This window comes from Phoca vitulina, unplaced genomic scaffold (assembly GCF_004348235.1).
Source record: "Phoca vitulina isolate PV1807 unplaced genomic scaffold, GSC_HSeal_1.0 scaffold28, whole genome shotgun sequence".
Taxonomy (NCBI): domain Eukaryota; kingdom Metazoa; phylum Chordata; class Mammalia; order Carnivora; family Phocidae; genus Phoca; species Phoca vitulina.
The window spans coordinates 13,754,237-13,769,934 of NW_022589731.1; the positions used below are offsets into that span (position 1 = coordinate 13,754,237).

The following is a 15,698-nucleotide window of genomic DNA, read 5'->3' on the forward strand; positions in this document are numbered from 1 at the left end:
TTAGGACTAATTCCACTCACCTAAACCTAAAGCAAACTAATTAAGCCATTCTGAGTTCAGTCTGCTGTTTCATGCTTGATGAAAATAATTTTGTTTACCACAATTATGTGGATGTCTACATGCAATGCATAATTAACACCGTAACAACAAACACGAGGATACTAGTTCTGTACCTCTGCCCCCACATTTGGTGACTTACTGTGCATAAAAACTGGTATTGAGACCGTAACAGGATCTGAGACTAGAGCTCTTAGTACCTGAAACATTTTCTAAGTGAGGCATTTGTCTCTGACGGCAACTGTCAGACAGGCCAGGACCCACTCATTCTGTTGGCAAAAGCTCATAGTTTGCAAGGAGAAAAAATAGCTGGAGACGGGCATTAGGCCTGTTCTGCAACGGACAGGAGTTACCTTTAGAAAATGAAATGAGTAATGGGGCGCCTGGCTGGCGCCGTCGGTTGAGCACCCGACTCTTAGTTTTGGCTCTGGTCCGTGATCTCAGGGCCGTGAGATGGAGCCCCACCTTGCGTTCCGTGCTCAGCAGGGAGCATGCTTGACATTCTCTCTCTCTCCTTCTCCCTCTGCTCCTCCCCCTCCCCATGCTCGCTCCCTCTCTCTAAAATAAATGAATAAATCTTTAAAAAAAAAAAGAAAAAAGAAAATGAAATCAGTAACATAAAGACAGGGACTTTTATCTTATTCTCCAATTTATCATCAAATAATTTTTTAAACTATGAAGAGAAGCAGACTGTGACCCTGACTCCTGATACTAACATATTTGGGTAGGAGCTCAGATTGACATTTTGGCACCAAGAGCTCTACTTTTGTGCCCCCAAATCAAGCACTATCCGTGTAATATACTCTACTGTGTTTCCATTCTGGCCAAGCACGCCCTCATCCTCAGATCTGGTCACTCTGTCTTGAAGCTGTCAGGCAAGGACTGGAGGGCAAGAACAGGAAATAACGAATTTTGTGAAAGTGTAACCATTCTTCTAGAATAGGAACAGCAGAGTATTGATGCGTAACACATATTAACATACCCGATGGAGGAGTCCACGGCACAATCAAGAGGAACTACCCAAAGAATTGAGGATTATTGTGAACAAAAATAAAACCTATCAAAACCAATTATTCATAAAAATAGATTTAAAAATATTCTCCTTTCAGTTTCCCATAAACTAAATAATAAAACCGAGATCCATTCTTACCAGTATGCCTTTGAGCTCATTCACGGCACTCTCAGAGCCTTTTGAAGATTCTGGCTACAATTTTAAAAAGAAAGCACAATTAATAATACTAATAATACTAAACAGAGGTATTTACATGGCAAAGTATTGGCAGCTTCTAGTGACTATTTTTTTAAAAAATCAGGTCTATGTCTTACAGTTAGGAAAAAAGATTAGACAGGTTAGCGCTCCTAAGTAGCGGCAATACAGAAAATTAGGGGAAGTAGTCAAAGCAAGAGGACTCAAGCTCCCATCTTCTAAATGCCATTTTGTCACTTCTTGTTATCATCATCATACAGAGAAAAGGTTTGGTAAACACCAGACTTCAAGGATTCAATTTCAAATATTCAGAACTTTTTACAATAAGCATGGCTGGCCTGGCGCCCGCGAGCGAGGAGCGGGAGGGGAGGCAGCAGCACGGGGCAGGTGGCAAGCGACCGGGCAGAAACCTCTCTCAGCTCCGGTAGCTCCAGGGGACTGGCGCGTCTGGTTTCAGGAATTTCACAACAGCACTGAGTCAGGAGCAGGGGTCAGCGAAGAGCCTGGCTTCTCAGGAGAATGTTAGCATCACTGGCCACCGAAGCAGTAAGAGAGGCCTCAGAGGGCGCACAGTGCAATCCCTCCGTCTTACTTGTGAGGAAAGGTACACCTTGAGAAAGGTTGTATTTGAGTCTTGATGACAAGCCCAGTTGGAATCTGGCGTCTGGCTATGCCATGAACAAAATAACTGGAAATGAAGTTCTGGGGAATACTCGCCTACCCCACGATACCTGAGAGTCTCTATGGATCCCTCGGCTAACTTAGTGGAGGAAAAATCTAGCACGAGGTTCTCAAAGACCTCTGATCTCCCCCGTACCACCTCCTTTCACAAAGGACATAGATGGAGAGAGAACCTGCAGGGAACTCCCTGGCCTCTCATTCCTGGAAGAGGTAAAGCTAATTTCTCTCTCATCGAGAGATGGGAAGTGATCAGTAGCGACCTATAACCCTTTCCTCTCAAAAGCTAATAAAAGAATAAGATCCTGTTCCCATTTTTTTTTTAATGGACATGAGAGAAAGAGGGAGAAAGGGAGCAAGAGAGGGACAGAGGCAGAGACAGAGGGGGATGGAGAGGGAGAGAGATTTGCTGCTCAGGTACAAACTGGACGGAGACATTCCACTTTCATAGTCTACGCTTTCTGGGAAACACACGTGCCATCTGCGCCCGTCACAGGTGCCAGTCCACAGCTCCAAGACACTAATTTCAACCACAACAGTAGCCACGACGACATCCAGGAATTTAGAAAATATGCGGTTAAATTAGTGTTCTCCAGGCAGGCCTGACTTGTGCAGGTATGCTGTGTGGGGGACGAGCTGTGACATTTGAGCAAGCGCCCAGGCTCCAGGCCACTCAGTGCCACCACACCACCGCCTCCGGACTGCAGGCGCCTCCTACAGGCCGGAGCCTGTGACCTCGGCAGGAAAGCACCGCCGTCCCGTGCCGGGGAGTCTGGTAGCGCATGCAGTGACACTTGTTCCAAGGTTACTGAGCGGGTCATTCAGCACTACCTCTACATGGTTGCATGGTTACCCGTGAAACACCCAGGCGTCCACTGCTCCTTGTTCAGCTGTTCTCCAGCTCTGAACTGACATTAAATAACGTGTAACTGTTGGAAGAGTCATGGCAAGAAGGAAGAAGGACAAAGTGATCCTCTGAAAAGGAAAGTACATACAGAACACTGATCGCTTAGGATTTAACAGGTTTTCAACACTTTTCTCTCTAAACTAATTTTGCTTCTCCATGACGTTGCATTTTTCTCTAGTCTGTTGGTTTGGCTGATTCATTCCGAAACAGTTGTGACACGAGAGTCTTAAAAATGTATTCACGTCAAAGATTCCACTGAGATCCCCCGTTTTTAAGTGTTCTCACACTATTGTCCACTTGAGCCTGACAACAACCCTGTGAGTGGGAGAGGGCCGGCACTCTGCCCATTCTGGGGAGAGAAGAGCCTGGGATGCGGGGGAGTGAGGGGGGTAGCGTCTGGCCCCAGCTCCATCAGCAGTGAGCTTCAGGCGCCCGACACCGACAACACGCGGGCCAGATTGAGGGCGCTCCGTCCCTCACCTGGAAAACTGCTCTCTGAGCACTCACGCCGACCAGCACTCCATGCGGCCGCGAGAGTTTCCATTTCACTGTACATCAATCTACTCTTGCAGCTGGGTATTCTTTCCCTCTTTCCAACCCCCTTTCCACTGGCAGCCCCCGCCCACAACAACTCCTGCCCTGCCCAGCCACCTCGCCTGCCGGTGACCAAGTGGTGACTTTTAAAGTCCAGCAAAATTTGTATTTAATAGTCATGATACTTGGGGCCCCTGAAGCAGGTGAAGAGGAGCATCCATGAGAGTAAGAAAGAACATTAAAGTTTGGTTCAGAAAAAGAAGAAAGAGGACCCATCCGTTGAGGCTTTAAGACAGGGAGAAAACAAACAAAAAAAAACATTTTTCAAGACAAATATCAAAAACCCTATTGTTGGTCTATTTCAATGCGACACACCTATGAGATAAGGGAGAACTAGGCTCTAGGCGCTTCGCTAGATCTTGGTGCTCACTGACGCGGCAGCTGATGATGTATATATACAAAACGTTCTCCTTGAAGTGGCCTGGACCAGGTTTGTAAAATTAATGAGATCATACGAACCTCACTATTTTTCAAAAGTTGTCTTAAGTCCGTTCTGACACTATCATGCGATGCCACCTGCCCACCCGGCCCCCCTCCCCTCACATGGAAACAGAAGCCTCAGGAAGGGCAAGGATTTGTTGCCTCTTTTGTTTCCTGCTTTATCCCCAGGGCCTAATACAGTACCAGGCACACAGGAGATACTCAATCCATACTTGTTGAATTACACAAAAGGAATTAAAGAAAAGAAAGGGTATGATCATTATTTGTTCGGTGTAGCAGTTCATATTAAGCAGAGGACAGCACCTGCAACAGCAGGACTTTCTTTCTATAGGGATTTAGGTTAACTGCGGCTCAAACAGGAGTCCTGAAACATGCCTGTATAAGAGTAGAGGCTTTTATGACACATTAGCCTTATCCTAAGATTTCACAGTCAGCCCTGATGTCGCTTTCATCAAATTTCAAACTTTTACACTTGAAAAAGGAAGCATCACAGGAGGGGCGACATTTAGTCATTCCATACCTTTGCCTTCGGTCTAGCTGTCTGATTAACGGGTCTAAGATGAACTCCCTTTTTAATTCTATCCATCATCTCTTCAACTGCTTGCCTCTTCAGATCCGTGACTTCTTCAGCTATCAAAGAACACACACAGAAATCATCTTATGTTACAAGAAAACAGCTACTTTCTATTCCGATGCACTTTGTAATTAAGCACAGCCGCTTTTCAGACAGAATCGTAAGACATCACAAAACAATTTACTGAGGTTAACAGCTACCAGGTAGCCACAATTTTTTTTATCAAAAGAATCTTTTAATAAAAGACCTGTTTTTTTAAAAAATTACAGTTACAGGGGTGCCTAGGTGGCTCAGTCGGTGAAGCGTCCTACTCTTAATCTCAGCTCAGGTCCTGAGTTCAAGCTCCATGTTGGGCTCCACTTAAATAAAATAAAATAAAATAAAAATAAAAATTAGAGTCATAAAATTTAAGCTCTAATTTGTAGCCTGGCAATCAATATTGGCTCATCTCTGTTAAACAATTAAAGTGGATTCGGTTCCATTTGTCAGCATAATGATAGACCTGAATTTCTCCAGCTTTCTACCTAACCCCAAATATTCATTCGTCTTTGCCTCAGAGATGTTTTTATAACATCCTATGTCAAAGAAATCATCCCAAAGAAGGAATAACTATCAAAAAGCCCATTTGAAAATAAAAGATAAAAAAGATCTGTTAACATGTTGGAAGAAATACACAGACAGAAGATGAACAGCAGATACGTGAAATCTATTTTTAAATTGCCATCTTTTGTTTACGAATCACAATGGAAGGAAACATTTAAGTAAACCTTTTTCAAGTCTTTTTAAATTGTCAATGTTAAAAGAAAACATACACCCAAAAATGATTGCAATTAAGTAATTAAATTTGATTAAAAAAATTTCAACTGTCTATTGTTTAACCTTTGCCACTATTTTGCCACAAAAACAATAATGCTGTTGAAATATACATGAATTAGATGAATGTAGTTGAGATGGGCTTAAAGCTATTGATCAGAATAATGAAATCTGTCTACTGCACAACAGCTTGACCAAAGGCCCTCAATCGTTTCTGGAACGTTGATCACCATTAATGCCATTCTAGATCTCATGTTTACATCCGTCTCATTCACTGCAACCAATATATTTAAGTTTAAATACCTCATGAAGACCTTCCTCTTAGGCCGTTTAGCGTACTCCACAACGTGGGGCATATGGTAGGCACTCAGCAAGCATCCACCTGCTGACTGACTTGTTAAACTTTTGGCTTTATATGGCTGTTAATATTTTTGCTATTTGAGCAGAAATAGCTGAAGTCCAAAAGGACAGTTTCTAAATGGAGGCCATCACAACAATGTCCCCAAGCCAAGGGACAGGAGTGTCAGGCTTTGCACTAATGAGGCTTATGACATCGTGGCTTCTTTTTCTGCCACGTGGACTTCACGCTAACACTGAGTAGCTATTCCTCTTACGTTATGCCTCAGGGAGCAACCAGAAGAATCCAGAAGGTCCCACCATCCTCACCTTGACAACACCACAGTGATGGGATCACTGCTGTACTCACTGTACAACCCAAGTCTTCCGATACAGTCTTAACTTCGGATAGGGTCCTGTCATCTTCATGGGCCATTGAAAGGTGGGGAATGAAAAGTTCTCAATACCCAAACAGCATTTTTCGGATCCAGATGGCAAGAAAGCATCTTTTGCCAGGCAACGTGGGAAACATGGCACCGAAGTCAGAACTCACCCACCAGTAAATGAAAGAAAGCAAAACTGTGGGTTGATCAACTCTGTGCCCTTAAGTAGCATTTTCTTGGGTAGCTTCTGCAGATGGCTCCCAAACATCAACAAGGAGACAGACAAGAAAATTACTATGGAGAGATATTCATTCATTCATTCACTCACTCAATCACTCAATCAATATCTGAATACCTATTATGCACAACGTGGTGCTTGTGCTGACCCTACTCAAAGTCAGGGGAGATAAAACCCAGATCTGCCAGGTGCAGGTATGGTAAGGGTATGGAATTCATTCCTGAGAATTTTTTTTTTTAAATCCTAAAAAAAAAAACATTTGATTTTTCAGAAAGCCTGCCATTTTGAGTGAGACTTGAGAAGAGCTGCATGGCAACAGGAACAAGGCCGACAAACAGATTAGCGCTCTGTAAGGAAGGACTGAAACCCAATTAAATGCACCATACAAAAACTAATTAAGGCAGACAGATGGAGAATTATGGTCGACACCATTCAAATCTGCTGCAGCATCTAACATAACAGGAATTTAAAGTAGTTTCTTATTTTTGCTTGCCAGAATCATAGTGATAATTCAGAGAAGTACCACTATCTGTATTGTGTACAGATTATAAACCAGGCTCTAATTTCTTAGTCTTTTCCAAATGTAAAGGCTTAATTGGTCTTAAGGAAAAGAAATCACTCTTATCAGATTCCCTACGTGGGCACAATACAAGGGCAATGCTAGGTTAGCTACACAAGCTTTCGCTCTTACCAACCCTGTTTTTGAACTAGCAAAAAGCAATCTATGCGAACTTCTAAACTATTAAGCAGTTCTAATAAATCTGCAAGGATCACCTACAGAGAGCTCATGGCATGTTTTGTAATTCTTTTTGCGATCACGCAGTTAGTAATTGTCTCACAAAAGCCTGTAATCAGAAGGACAATGGAAATATGCAGGATATTGGAGATTAAAGAAAAGGGACAAATGAAGACAACAGGTCTAATGTCACTGAACTGCCACAGGAAAATCAAATCAAATGTTCTTTGAGTTAGTGCTTCAAGGTCAGTCTTAGATCAGAAAGCTACATGTAATTAATTGAGGCTTAAATTTTAAGACCCACTTGAAAAGTAAGTTCGTTCCTCAAAGACCCACAGACAAAACCATCACCTTGTTGCTCAATAAAGCCTTTTGTTATTACCTAGAAGAAACGAAAATGAATTTCTAAGTTCCACAGGATTACTTTTCTCTTTCATTAACATTTTTAAAAAGGCGTTTAAAAAGAATCTTATGCCACCATGATGTACAAAATTTCTAAAGAACACATCATGGTTGAGTAAGTTTGAATTTGACCTAAGGTCATAAAGTTAAGGATATTTCCTTAACTATAATGATCACAAGAGCCTGCTGAATGAGGACTTCTGCCCCTCAAAGGGTGGCTGGAACCCTTTCTTTTCTTTTTTTTTTAAGCTAACATTTTGAGTATTTGAGTATATGCTGGGTACTAAGCTAAATACTTCACATGTTAGGAGACTCATTAATTCTCACAACCACCCTATGAAATAGGGATTATGATTATCCCCACTCAGCAGGTTAGCAAACTGAGGTAAGAAAATGTCAACATATTAATGACCTAAATATTCGATAAACAGCAAGCATATCTCTAAAATCTCAGAACTTGTCCAATACATGCATGTTTATCAAAATTAAGAGTTGTTAATTTAAAATTTGTTAATTATTTCTTACATTTAGACCTTAAAACTACGTCTAAAATATTCCACAGACCTTCCCCTACAATTACACTTTTTAAAAGCCATACCCTAGCAATAAAAGTTTCTTCATTCATCAGCTCTGAGAAGCATACCAACTGGCTAGTGAAAGCCATCATAAGATGCTAACAAAAAATAATACTGTGATAGCAAGACTGGTCCCTACTTATAAATGTAAACTCTAAAGTGTCACAGACAACCCCAATGTTTGATGCTCTGCATTCATTCATCATGCATTTAATCATTGTTGATTTATTCATTCAACAACTATTTTTAGTGTGAACTGTTAATAAGACACTATAAATAACTACCCTGCCAGACAGAGAGAGGCTGCAACCATGTCTGTCTACGGTCCATATCATTTAAGGTGGTATAGTTTTAGGGTGGCTTCAGTTTCAAGTCTCATGAGTGACTTCTGTACCAGTAACTCTACTTAAATATCCCAGGTAACAACCCAATAGCTCAGGAATGAGGGAGAGAACACTGCCCCATATCATGAATCGTAAATGAAACATCACTTTCATAAGGAAAACTATATGGTTTCTAACATTGGGGTTAATAAGCTTAGAATACTTTTTTTAAAACTTAAGGGTGCTGGGGCGCCTGGGTGGCTCAGTCGGTTGAGCGGCTGCCTTCGGCTCAGGTCATGATCCCAGGTTCCTGGGATCGAGCCCTGCGTCGGGCTCCCTGCTCAGTGGAGAGTCTGCTTCTCCCTCTCTCTCTGCCTACTTGTGCTCTCTCTCTATCTCTCTGTCAAATAAATAAATAAAATCTTTAAAAAAATTAAAAAATAAAACTTAAGGGTGCTGTCGAGGTTGACAAGCTAATAATGTCATTTACTTAGAAGGGGATATCATTTTATTTTGACTGCCCTCCTGACCCTCTAAGCTTTACCAATTGTCCCAAAACAAGATTGAAACAAACAAATTTTAAGTTTAATTAGAATGTCAGGAAGGCTTATAGCCAGTAACACAGGCTCAGGGCTACCCTGCCAATTGCCAAAGACAAGACTTCTGAATCCTGTAACGCCTTGTGACAAGCAGAATGGCCCTTTCAGCAGTACTATGAGAGGAATAGGTTCCAAAGGGTTGTAGGAGGCAGGCACCAAAAGTCAATTTATACAGATGAGATCAACTAGCTTTCATCTGTAATGGTGCTGCGAGTTTCTGGCAAAGAAGGATAGGGCTAGGTCTAAACTTGGATTCACTGAAGGTGCATGCAAGCTGCGGGACACTTGCAGGCAGGAGTAAGCCCTCAAAGAGCTTGCAATCGGTTCCAGGGGAGAGACGTGGAAATAACCCCAAACACCACATCAGAGGCTGGGGGGATGGAACATTATAAAATCTGAAGCAAAATGCTACCGCAACATACAGCAATGAGCCAATACTAAGGAGCTAACCCTCAGAAACAAGAGGAAGTGGAGGGCAGAGCCTGGAACCTACACAGGAGCCGTGGAATCAGAGCCCCCTGCCTGGGAAAGCTCTGAGCAGAGGAAAGGCAGCAGAGCAATTCTGGAATGAGGACACACAGAGCAAGTGCACAGGGGGCTTTGAGGTCATGGTCCAGCCACAAGGTAGAGCAGACGTACAGAACTGAGGCTGAAGTAACATCAGAAAACCACCGCTAAGCAGCCTACAGGGTTTGGACTCTATTGTGATGCAGTGAGAACACAGCAATGTCACAGGACGTGGGACATCGATCTGAGAACGTCACCCTGCCAGTGGTAGGAAAGTGGCTGGACCGGATCGATGAACCTGGGGCAGGGAAAGGGGGCCAAGAAGTCCACACCAGACTGGGCTTGAACCAGGCAAATCCGCCATGCTTTGTAACTAACAGGTGCTGAGCAAACATGTTGAGTTGAATGTGGGTTCTACTGGTCTACCCACAGCTCTGTAAGCCAGCCCTACTCCTGGCTGCCAATGCCTCTGCTCAGTGTAAAGCCTCCCTCCACTTCCATCAGTTCACGTTATCCTCAACTTCTCCCCTCTCCAGCGAGTCAGACTCCTGTGAATTGCACCTCCCAGAGCTGCTCCTGGATTTATCCACTTTTTTCTGTCTCCACTGCTACCACCCTCGTCTGAGCAATGTGTATCTGAATGACGGACAGCCACCCCCATCCTCTCTCATTCCTCTGCAGTCTGCTCCCTGTCCTCTCCCTGCAAACAGTGTGATTGCTTTAAAAAGACAAACCTCACCATGTCACACCCCTACTTAAAACTTCTCCTGCCCTTAGGATACATTTCAAAATCTTGACCGCAGTGTTCAGAATCTGGCTCAGACTTCCTCTCTTGCACCCCATGTTCCAGTAAATACCAACCTCTGTTCAGTTTCCTAATGTGCCAAGCTCCTTCCCCACTCTGGACCTTTGATTCGGTTGCCCCTCTATGGGAACTACTTTTATTCTGAATACCCCCATCCTGACTTCCTAAATCCAAACTACTCGGCTTAAGCAACTCTTCCTGATACCAGCAGTCCCTCTCCTTCCTCTCTTAGAAACGTGTGCTCTTCCTCCAGGTAATCATCCTTATTTACTTCCTGCCTCCCCCTCTCATGTCACTTCTATGTCTTCTGTCTCCAGCACGCAGCACGAGACCAGTACATTGCAGGTGCTTGATCAAGTCTCAGTTCACTTGCTATCAACTCTAAAAAGTCTTTCCCCAAACCCCTCACCTGGAATCACTCCCTCTCTTTCCTTTACACCTCCTCCTGGAGAGAACCTCAACCTGTAAAGAAGACATATCCCAGCAGACCGCACATTACAGGTGATCTGCTGTAGACAAGGAGCCACACGAAGGCAGGGACCGTTACCTTGTTCCTTCTTATCAGCTGCTAGGTTCACATTTCTCCCCAGATAATCTGTTCACAGTCAAAGAACTCAAAGACTATGTGTGTTGTTGAAAACCTGGGATGAAACCACTGAAAGTAAACCAAAGGGGGTGAAAATTACTTGTTTCTGGTTGAGCTGCCTTTTCTTTCTTAGCACCACCGCCGCTGGGATGGGATCGCTTCCGGATCATGGACATGAGGGATCTTTGGGAGAAAGAAAAAGAACGACAGGAGATTACTGGACACCTGATGATTCAAGAAATAAAATGTACTGATTCAAAATAATCAGTAAAAATCCAATTCTTCTCTAGGTGCATAAATGGATAGCTAGAATTTAGGAGTCTACTTTCCACTTTTAATAAATTATTGAACTTTTCAGCACTTTAATGAAGAGAAAGAGGTCTCATCCCTTTCTGCGTGGAACCAAACTCATTACTCTAAGAAGGGAGCCACTATAATTACCATTACAATACTGGGCAAAGTAAAACAGAAAAAAAAAAGCCAATATCCATACCTACAATTCAGAAACAGCTATCTATGTAATACTTTTGAGGGAGAGGGAAAAATCAAAGAATTAGGGGATATTTTCACCTGTGAAATATGGGCATAAAACATCTGAATCTGAGTGACACAGAACAGATACTTAAGGGATAAAATACATTTAGACCACAGTCTCTCTGGTCCATGTTTACAAAATCTGTACAAAATCCCAATCATGAAAAATTTGACCACATTAAAATTTTAAGACCTCCACATATTAAAAGACACCATAAAGAATAAAAAGAAGTCAGAGGAGCATGTGACTCTTGATCTCAGAGTCGTGAATTTCAGCCCCACGTTGGGTGTAGAGACTACTTAACTTAAAAAAATTAAAAAAAAAAAACTTAAAAAAATAAAAAGAAACTCAAAGATCAACAAGAAAAAGCATACAACCAACAGAAAAAATGGACAAAAGCCTTCAAACTCCATAAAAGAGTAGTCCAAATCTCCAAAACATGTACCAAAAAGAGTGCTTGACTTCACTAGCTACTAGAAAAACACAAATGAAACCCACATTGAGATATTACTACACAATCATCATCAAACAGGCAAGAAATTGCAAGTCTGATAATATCAAGTGTCCGTAGGTCTGTGGAATAACAAGAAGACACTGGATGAACTTCAAACTGAAGATGGTAGATGAGCCGATGGTGCCACTTTGGAAAACCTGTCTGGCCTTATCCAGTGGAGCTGAAGACACACAGATCCTGGGAGCCAGGGATTTCACTTCTGTCTTCTGTCTGTCTTACAGAAATGCAAGCCCTTGTGCACCAGGATTCATTTGCCAGAATGTTTGTGTAGAATTTCCAGAACTTCCCTGAACTGGTAATAACTCAAATGTGCAATGGATAAACACACTTTCAGACGTTTATAAAATAGATTATGTATCCATGAATATGGATGAACTTCAGCTACCCAACAGAACATGGATGAACCTTACAAAATAACATAGAGTAAAAAGAACAAGACCCAAATGAATACAGTAAAATTCCAATTATATAGTTAGAAGAAAAATATGTATATTCATAGGAGTTCAGGGATCTATATGTAGGCAAAATTTGTTTCTTTAAAAACAGGCTACCAGTATTTTTATTTCTTGATTTGGATGGTGAACACATGATGTTCACTTCATACTACTTTTAAACTGTATGTAAGTTGCTGTATGTTCCTACATATATGTTATCAGTCTCTCCTCAAAAAAGTTTACAAAAAAAACAAATGAACCAAGGATTCTTGAACTATATTATAAAAACGTTCATTATAAATATTCTCGGTGTGGTAAACCGGATTTGACAGAATACAGTCATGAGGAAGCCAAGCTGGGAAGGCACAATGCTACATCTGGAAAAAGGGGCACCTGGATGCACACGGCAATACCTGGCTGAGGACAGAACAACTCCGTGTTTCTTAATCACCATAATTTTTAGATTTTTTTTTTTTAATTTCTTACTTCTGCCTTGAGATCTATTATTATTCCCCTCTCTAACTGCCTTTTCTTAAAATTCCCAAATATACTGAACAATCTCTCGCAAAGCACAGGAAAAAGAAAGCACTACACTCAGCTCTACCCTGTGAGGTTTCTAGAACCTACCAACAAGCATATTTTATTCCTGAAGTTGGGAGAAATGAAATCATGCAAACTTTATTTGTGCATGTTCCCCACTCCGTCACTCAAGGCAGGACTACTCAATGTCTACAAACTAACATCCCACGGTAGCGTGGGGCTTGGACAGGGTTCTCCCCAGGCACGGCCTCATCTCATCCTCTCCCAACACTCTGCAGTGAACCCACCGCTGACTCTGAAATTTTCAAGATTACAAAGCAGGAAGATATTTGTACTGCTTGGAATATTTGTATATGTTTACATAAATGACGTCAAAATCGATGTTCATCACCGTAAACCACCTAAATAGATGAGAGGAAGTGCTAACTTTCATTGTTCGGAATTAAAGTATAAGCTGGAGCCTCCTATGGTGCCCAGAGGAAAATCATCTGTAATATTTTTAAAAAGAGCCCTCTGTCGAGATGGGGCTTAGATTACAATAAAGCAGGTCTCACAGGACAGATGAGAAGATCAGGATAAGACATCTGGGACCTATAATCCAACCTCTGGCTAAAATTGCCCCATTTCACAGTCAGTTCAACTGAATGCGTAAAAGCTTCAAGCAAGAGCCCCCAAAGATGGCACAGTTTGGTGGAAAATATTTACCTTGAAATTCTTTAATCAGTGTTTCTCATGCCACTGTGATGGTTAATGTTATAAGTCAGCCTGGCTGGGTCATGGGATACTCAGATATGTGGTCCAACATTATTCTGGGTATTTCTGTGAGGGTTTTGGGTAAGATTAACATTTAAATTGGTAGCCTGAGTAAAGCAGACTACTCCCTAATGTGGGTGGGCCTCACACAATCAGTGGAAGGCCTGAATAAAACAAAAGGATGACCCTTCCCTAAGTAAAACAGAATTCCTCCTGCCTGACTACCTTGAAATTAGGACATCTGCTTTTCCCTGCTTCCAGACTTGAAACACTGCGTCTTCCTGGGTCTGGAGCCTGCTGACCAGCAGACTGAGACCACACCATAGGCTCTCCTTGGGCTCCAGCTTTTTGACTCACCCTGCAACTTGCCAGAGTCCATAATCATGGGAACTAATTCCTTAGAATAAACCCATGTGAATGGACATGATGTATACACATGTACATACACACACCCCTACTGGTTCTGTTTCTCTGGAGAACACTGACTAATACACCAATAAACCTACCTTTCCCCCTTGAGCCACACCTGCCCAGGACCTCTCCTGTGTTCACTACTGCTGGTACAACATGACCAAGGTCTACTTTCTTCCTCAACTTCCTCTCTCCCACCTGTCGCCTGGGTCAAATGAGCAGGCCCTAGTCTTTTTTTTTTTTTCCCCCCACTTTCATTTCTATCTATGATCTCTGTCAGTGTGAAATAAATGAGGCTCAGGAACAAAGTTAGAAAACCTTGACTGGTGGATTTAAAGTCCAATTGAAACTCAATACATATGCAAATATATTTCTTTGACAAGAAAGTACTCCTTACCAAAAAAAAAAAAAATCTTTCTACTGAGAAATTACATCTTCTACTACTTAAATTCATCTTAAAATAAAAATCATTCATGTTATTCAATGAAAATTTTCTTTAAAGGGCCTTATAAAAGAGTTCGTGCTTTAGACATACATAGTCTGAATCCTACATTCATTTCTCAGTAAAACTGTAAAGTGCTCTTTGGGAAAATATTCTATTTAGGTTATACTTTACTTTTAATTCCAAGGGCTTCCAGATTTGTGAGACTAAAAATTAAAGGCCAACAGCAAGACTATAATCATGTTTTTAATATTCTCCCTCCTCATAGACAGAAGTGACCTTTCTTATCAGCTCAAAATTCTACACTTTAGAGAAAGATCAAAGTGATGAATCTCCTATTTTAAGTGTCAAATTCAGGATATCTCCCAACAGATTTTAGCTACCCAGGACAGAAGGAATTTAAAATACCTGAAATTCTTTCAATGGACTCTTGGATCAATCATGTGTAAAAATTATTTTGCCTTGACTACTTCACTGGCTCAAAGTAGATTATGTCATACCCTCCTCAGTAAGAAAAACTAATGAGAACCTTTTTAAAAGGCAAAGTCTCATTTTCATCATCGTGTGGGAGGAACACGCTACACATTCTATTCACACAGATCAGCAAAGGTGCAAAGTAGGAATAAATGGCCTCTCTGTGTGAAAGGATTAAACAAATCACATGAGTTAATGAAAGGTAAAAAATCTAGGAAAAGTTTAAATTCCATTTGTTCAAGAATAAATTATACAGAAGCAGCGAACATCACGACATGAGGAGGTAAGCTGTCACCACGGCAAGGAGGTTGTGTCTTGCGTAACTCTGGATGGTGGAATGAAGAACCACAAAGGAGGCAAAACTTGCCTCCAGGTTTCCAGGGTGTACTGTGCTTAATTCAGGCACTCAATACCCCCAAGTCACCTCAGGCTCCAGAAAAAGTGAATTCTTGTCTGCATATATGATTCCCTGTCCAAGAATGTAAACCCAATTTCTTCTTCTTATGGAAGGTTCTTCTCTCGGCATTATTAAAGGTTTAAATATGAGGTTAGGGATAAAACATAATTAGCACTCTGAGCTTAATTACTAGTGTGTAACAATTAGTACTGATAAGTTTTTGTTTTGTTTAGTACTTTTATTTTTAAAGTAAATGAACAAACCAGAGCTTTTCAAATTCAAATTAGGGCAAGAAAAGATTTAAAAAAAAAAAAAACATTCTGGAAAAGCTCAAAATTCCTTGGTCTTCCAGTTAAAGGAAATCCTAACGTCATGGGCTGAAATCTTAACACTGAAGTATCAAACTTCTTAAATGAATGTCCAGCTTCTGGGTTTGG

General features: G+C 41.5%; 1 protein-coding gene across 2 annotated transcripts in view; it reads right to left on the reverse strand.

Annotated features, from left to right (window-relative positions):
* The window catches only part of SHTN1 (shootin 1), a 97,956-nt gene that overhangs the window by 25,245 nt on the left and 57,013 nt on the right, over window positions 1-15,698 (reverse strand). For both annotated transcript variants that reach the window (XM_032423449.1, XM_032423450.1), the window contains exons 12-14: window positions 10,862-10,944; window positions 4,405-4,514; window positions 1,208-1,261 (exon numbers count right to left, since the gene is read on the reverse strand). In XM_032423449.1, coding sequence (XP_032279340.1) covers window positions 1,208-1,261; window positions 4,405-4,514; window positions 10,862-10,944 — 247 coding nt within the window. The remainder of the gene's footprint in view (window positions 1-1,207; window positions 1,262-4,404; window positions 4,515-10,861; window positions 10,945-15,698) is intronic.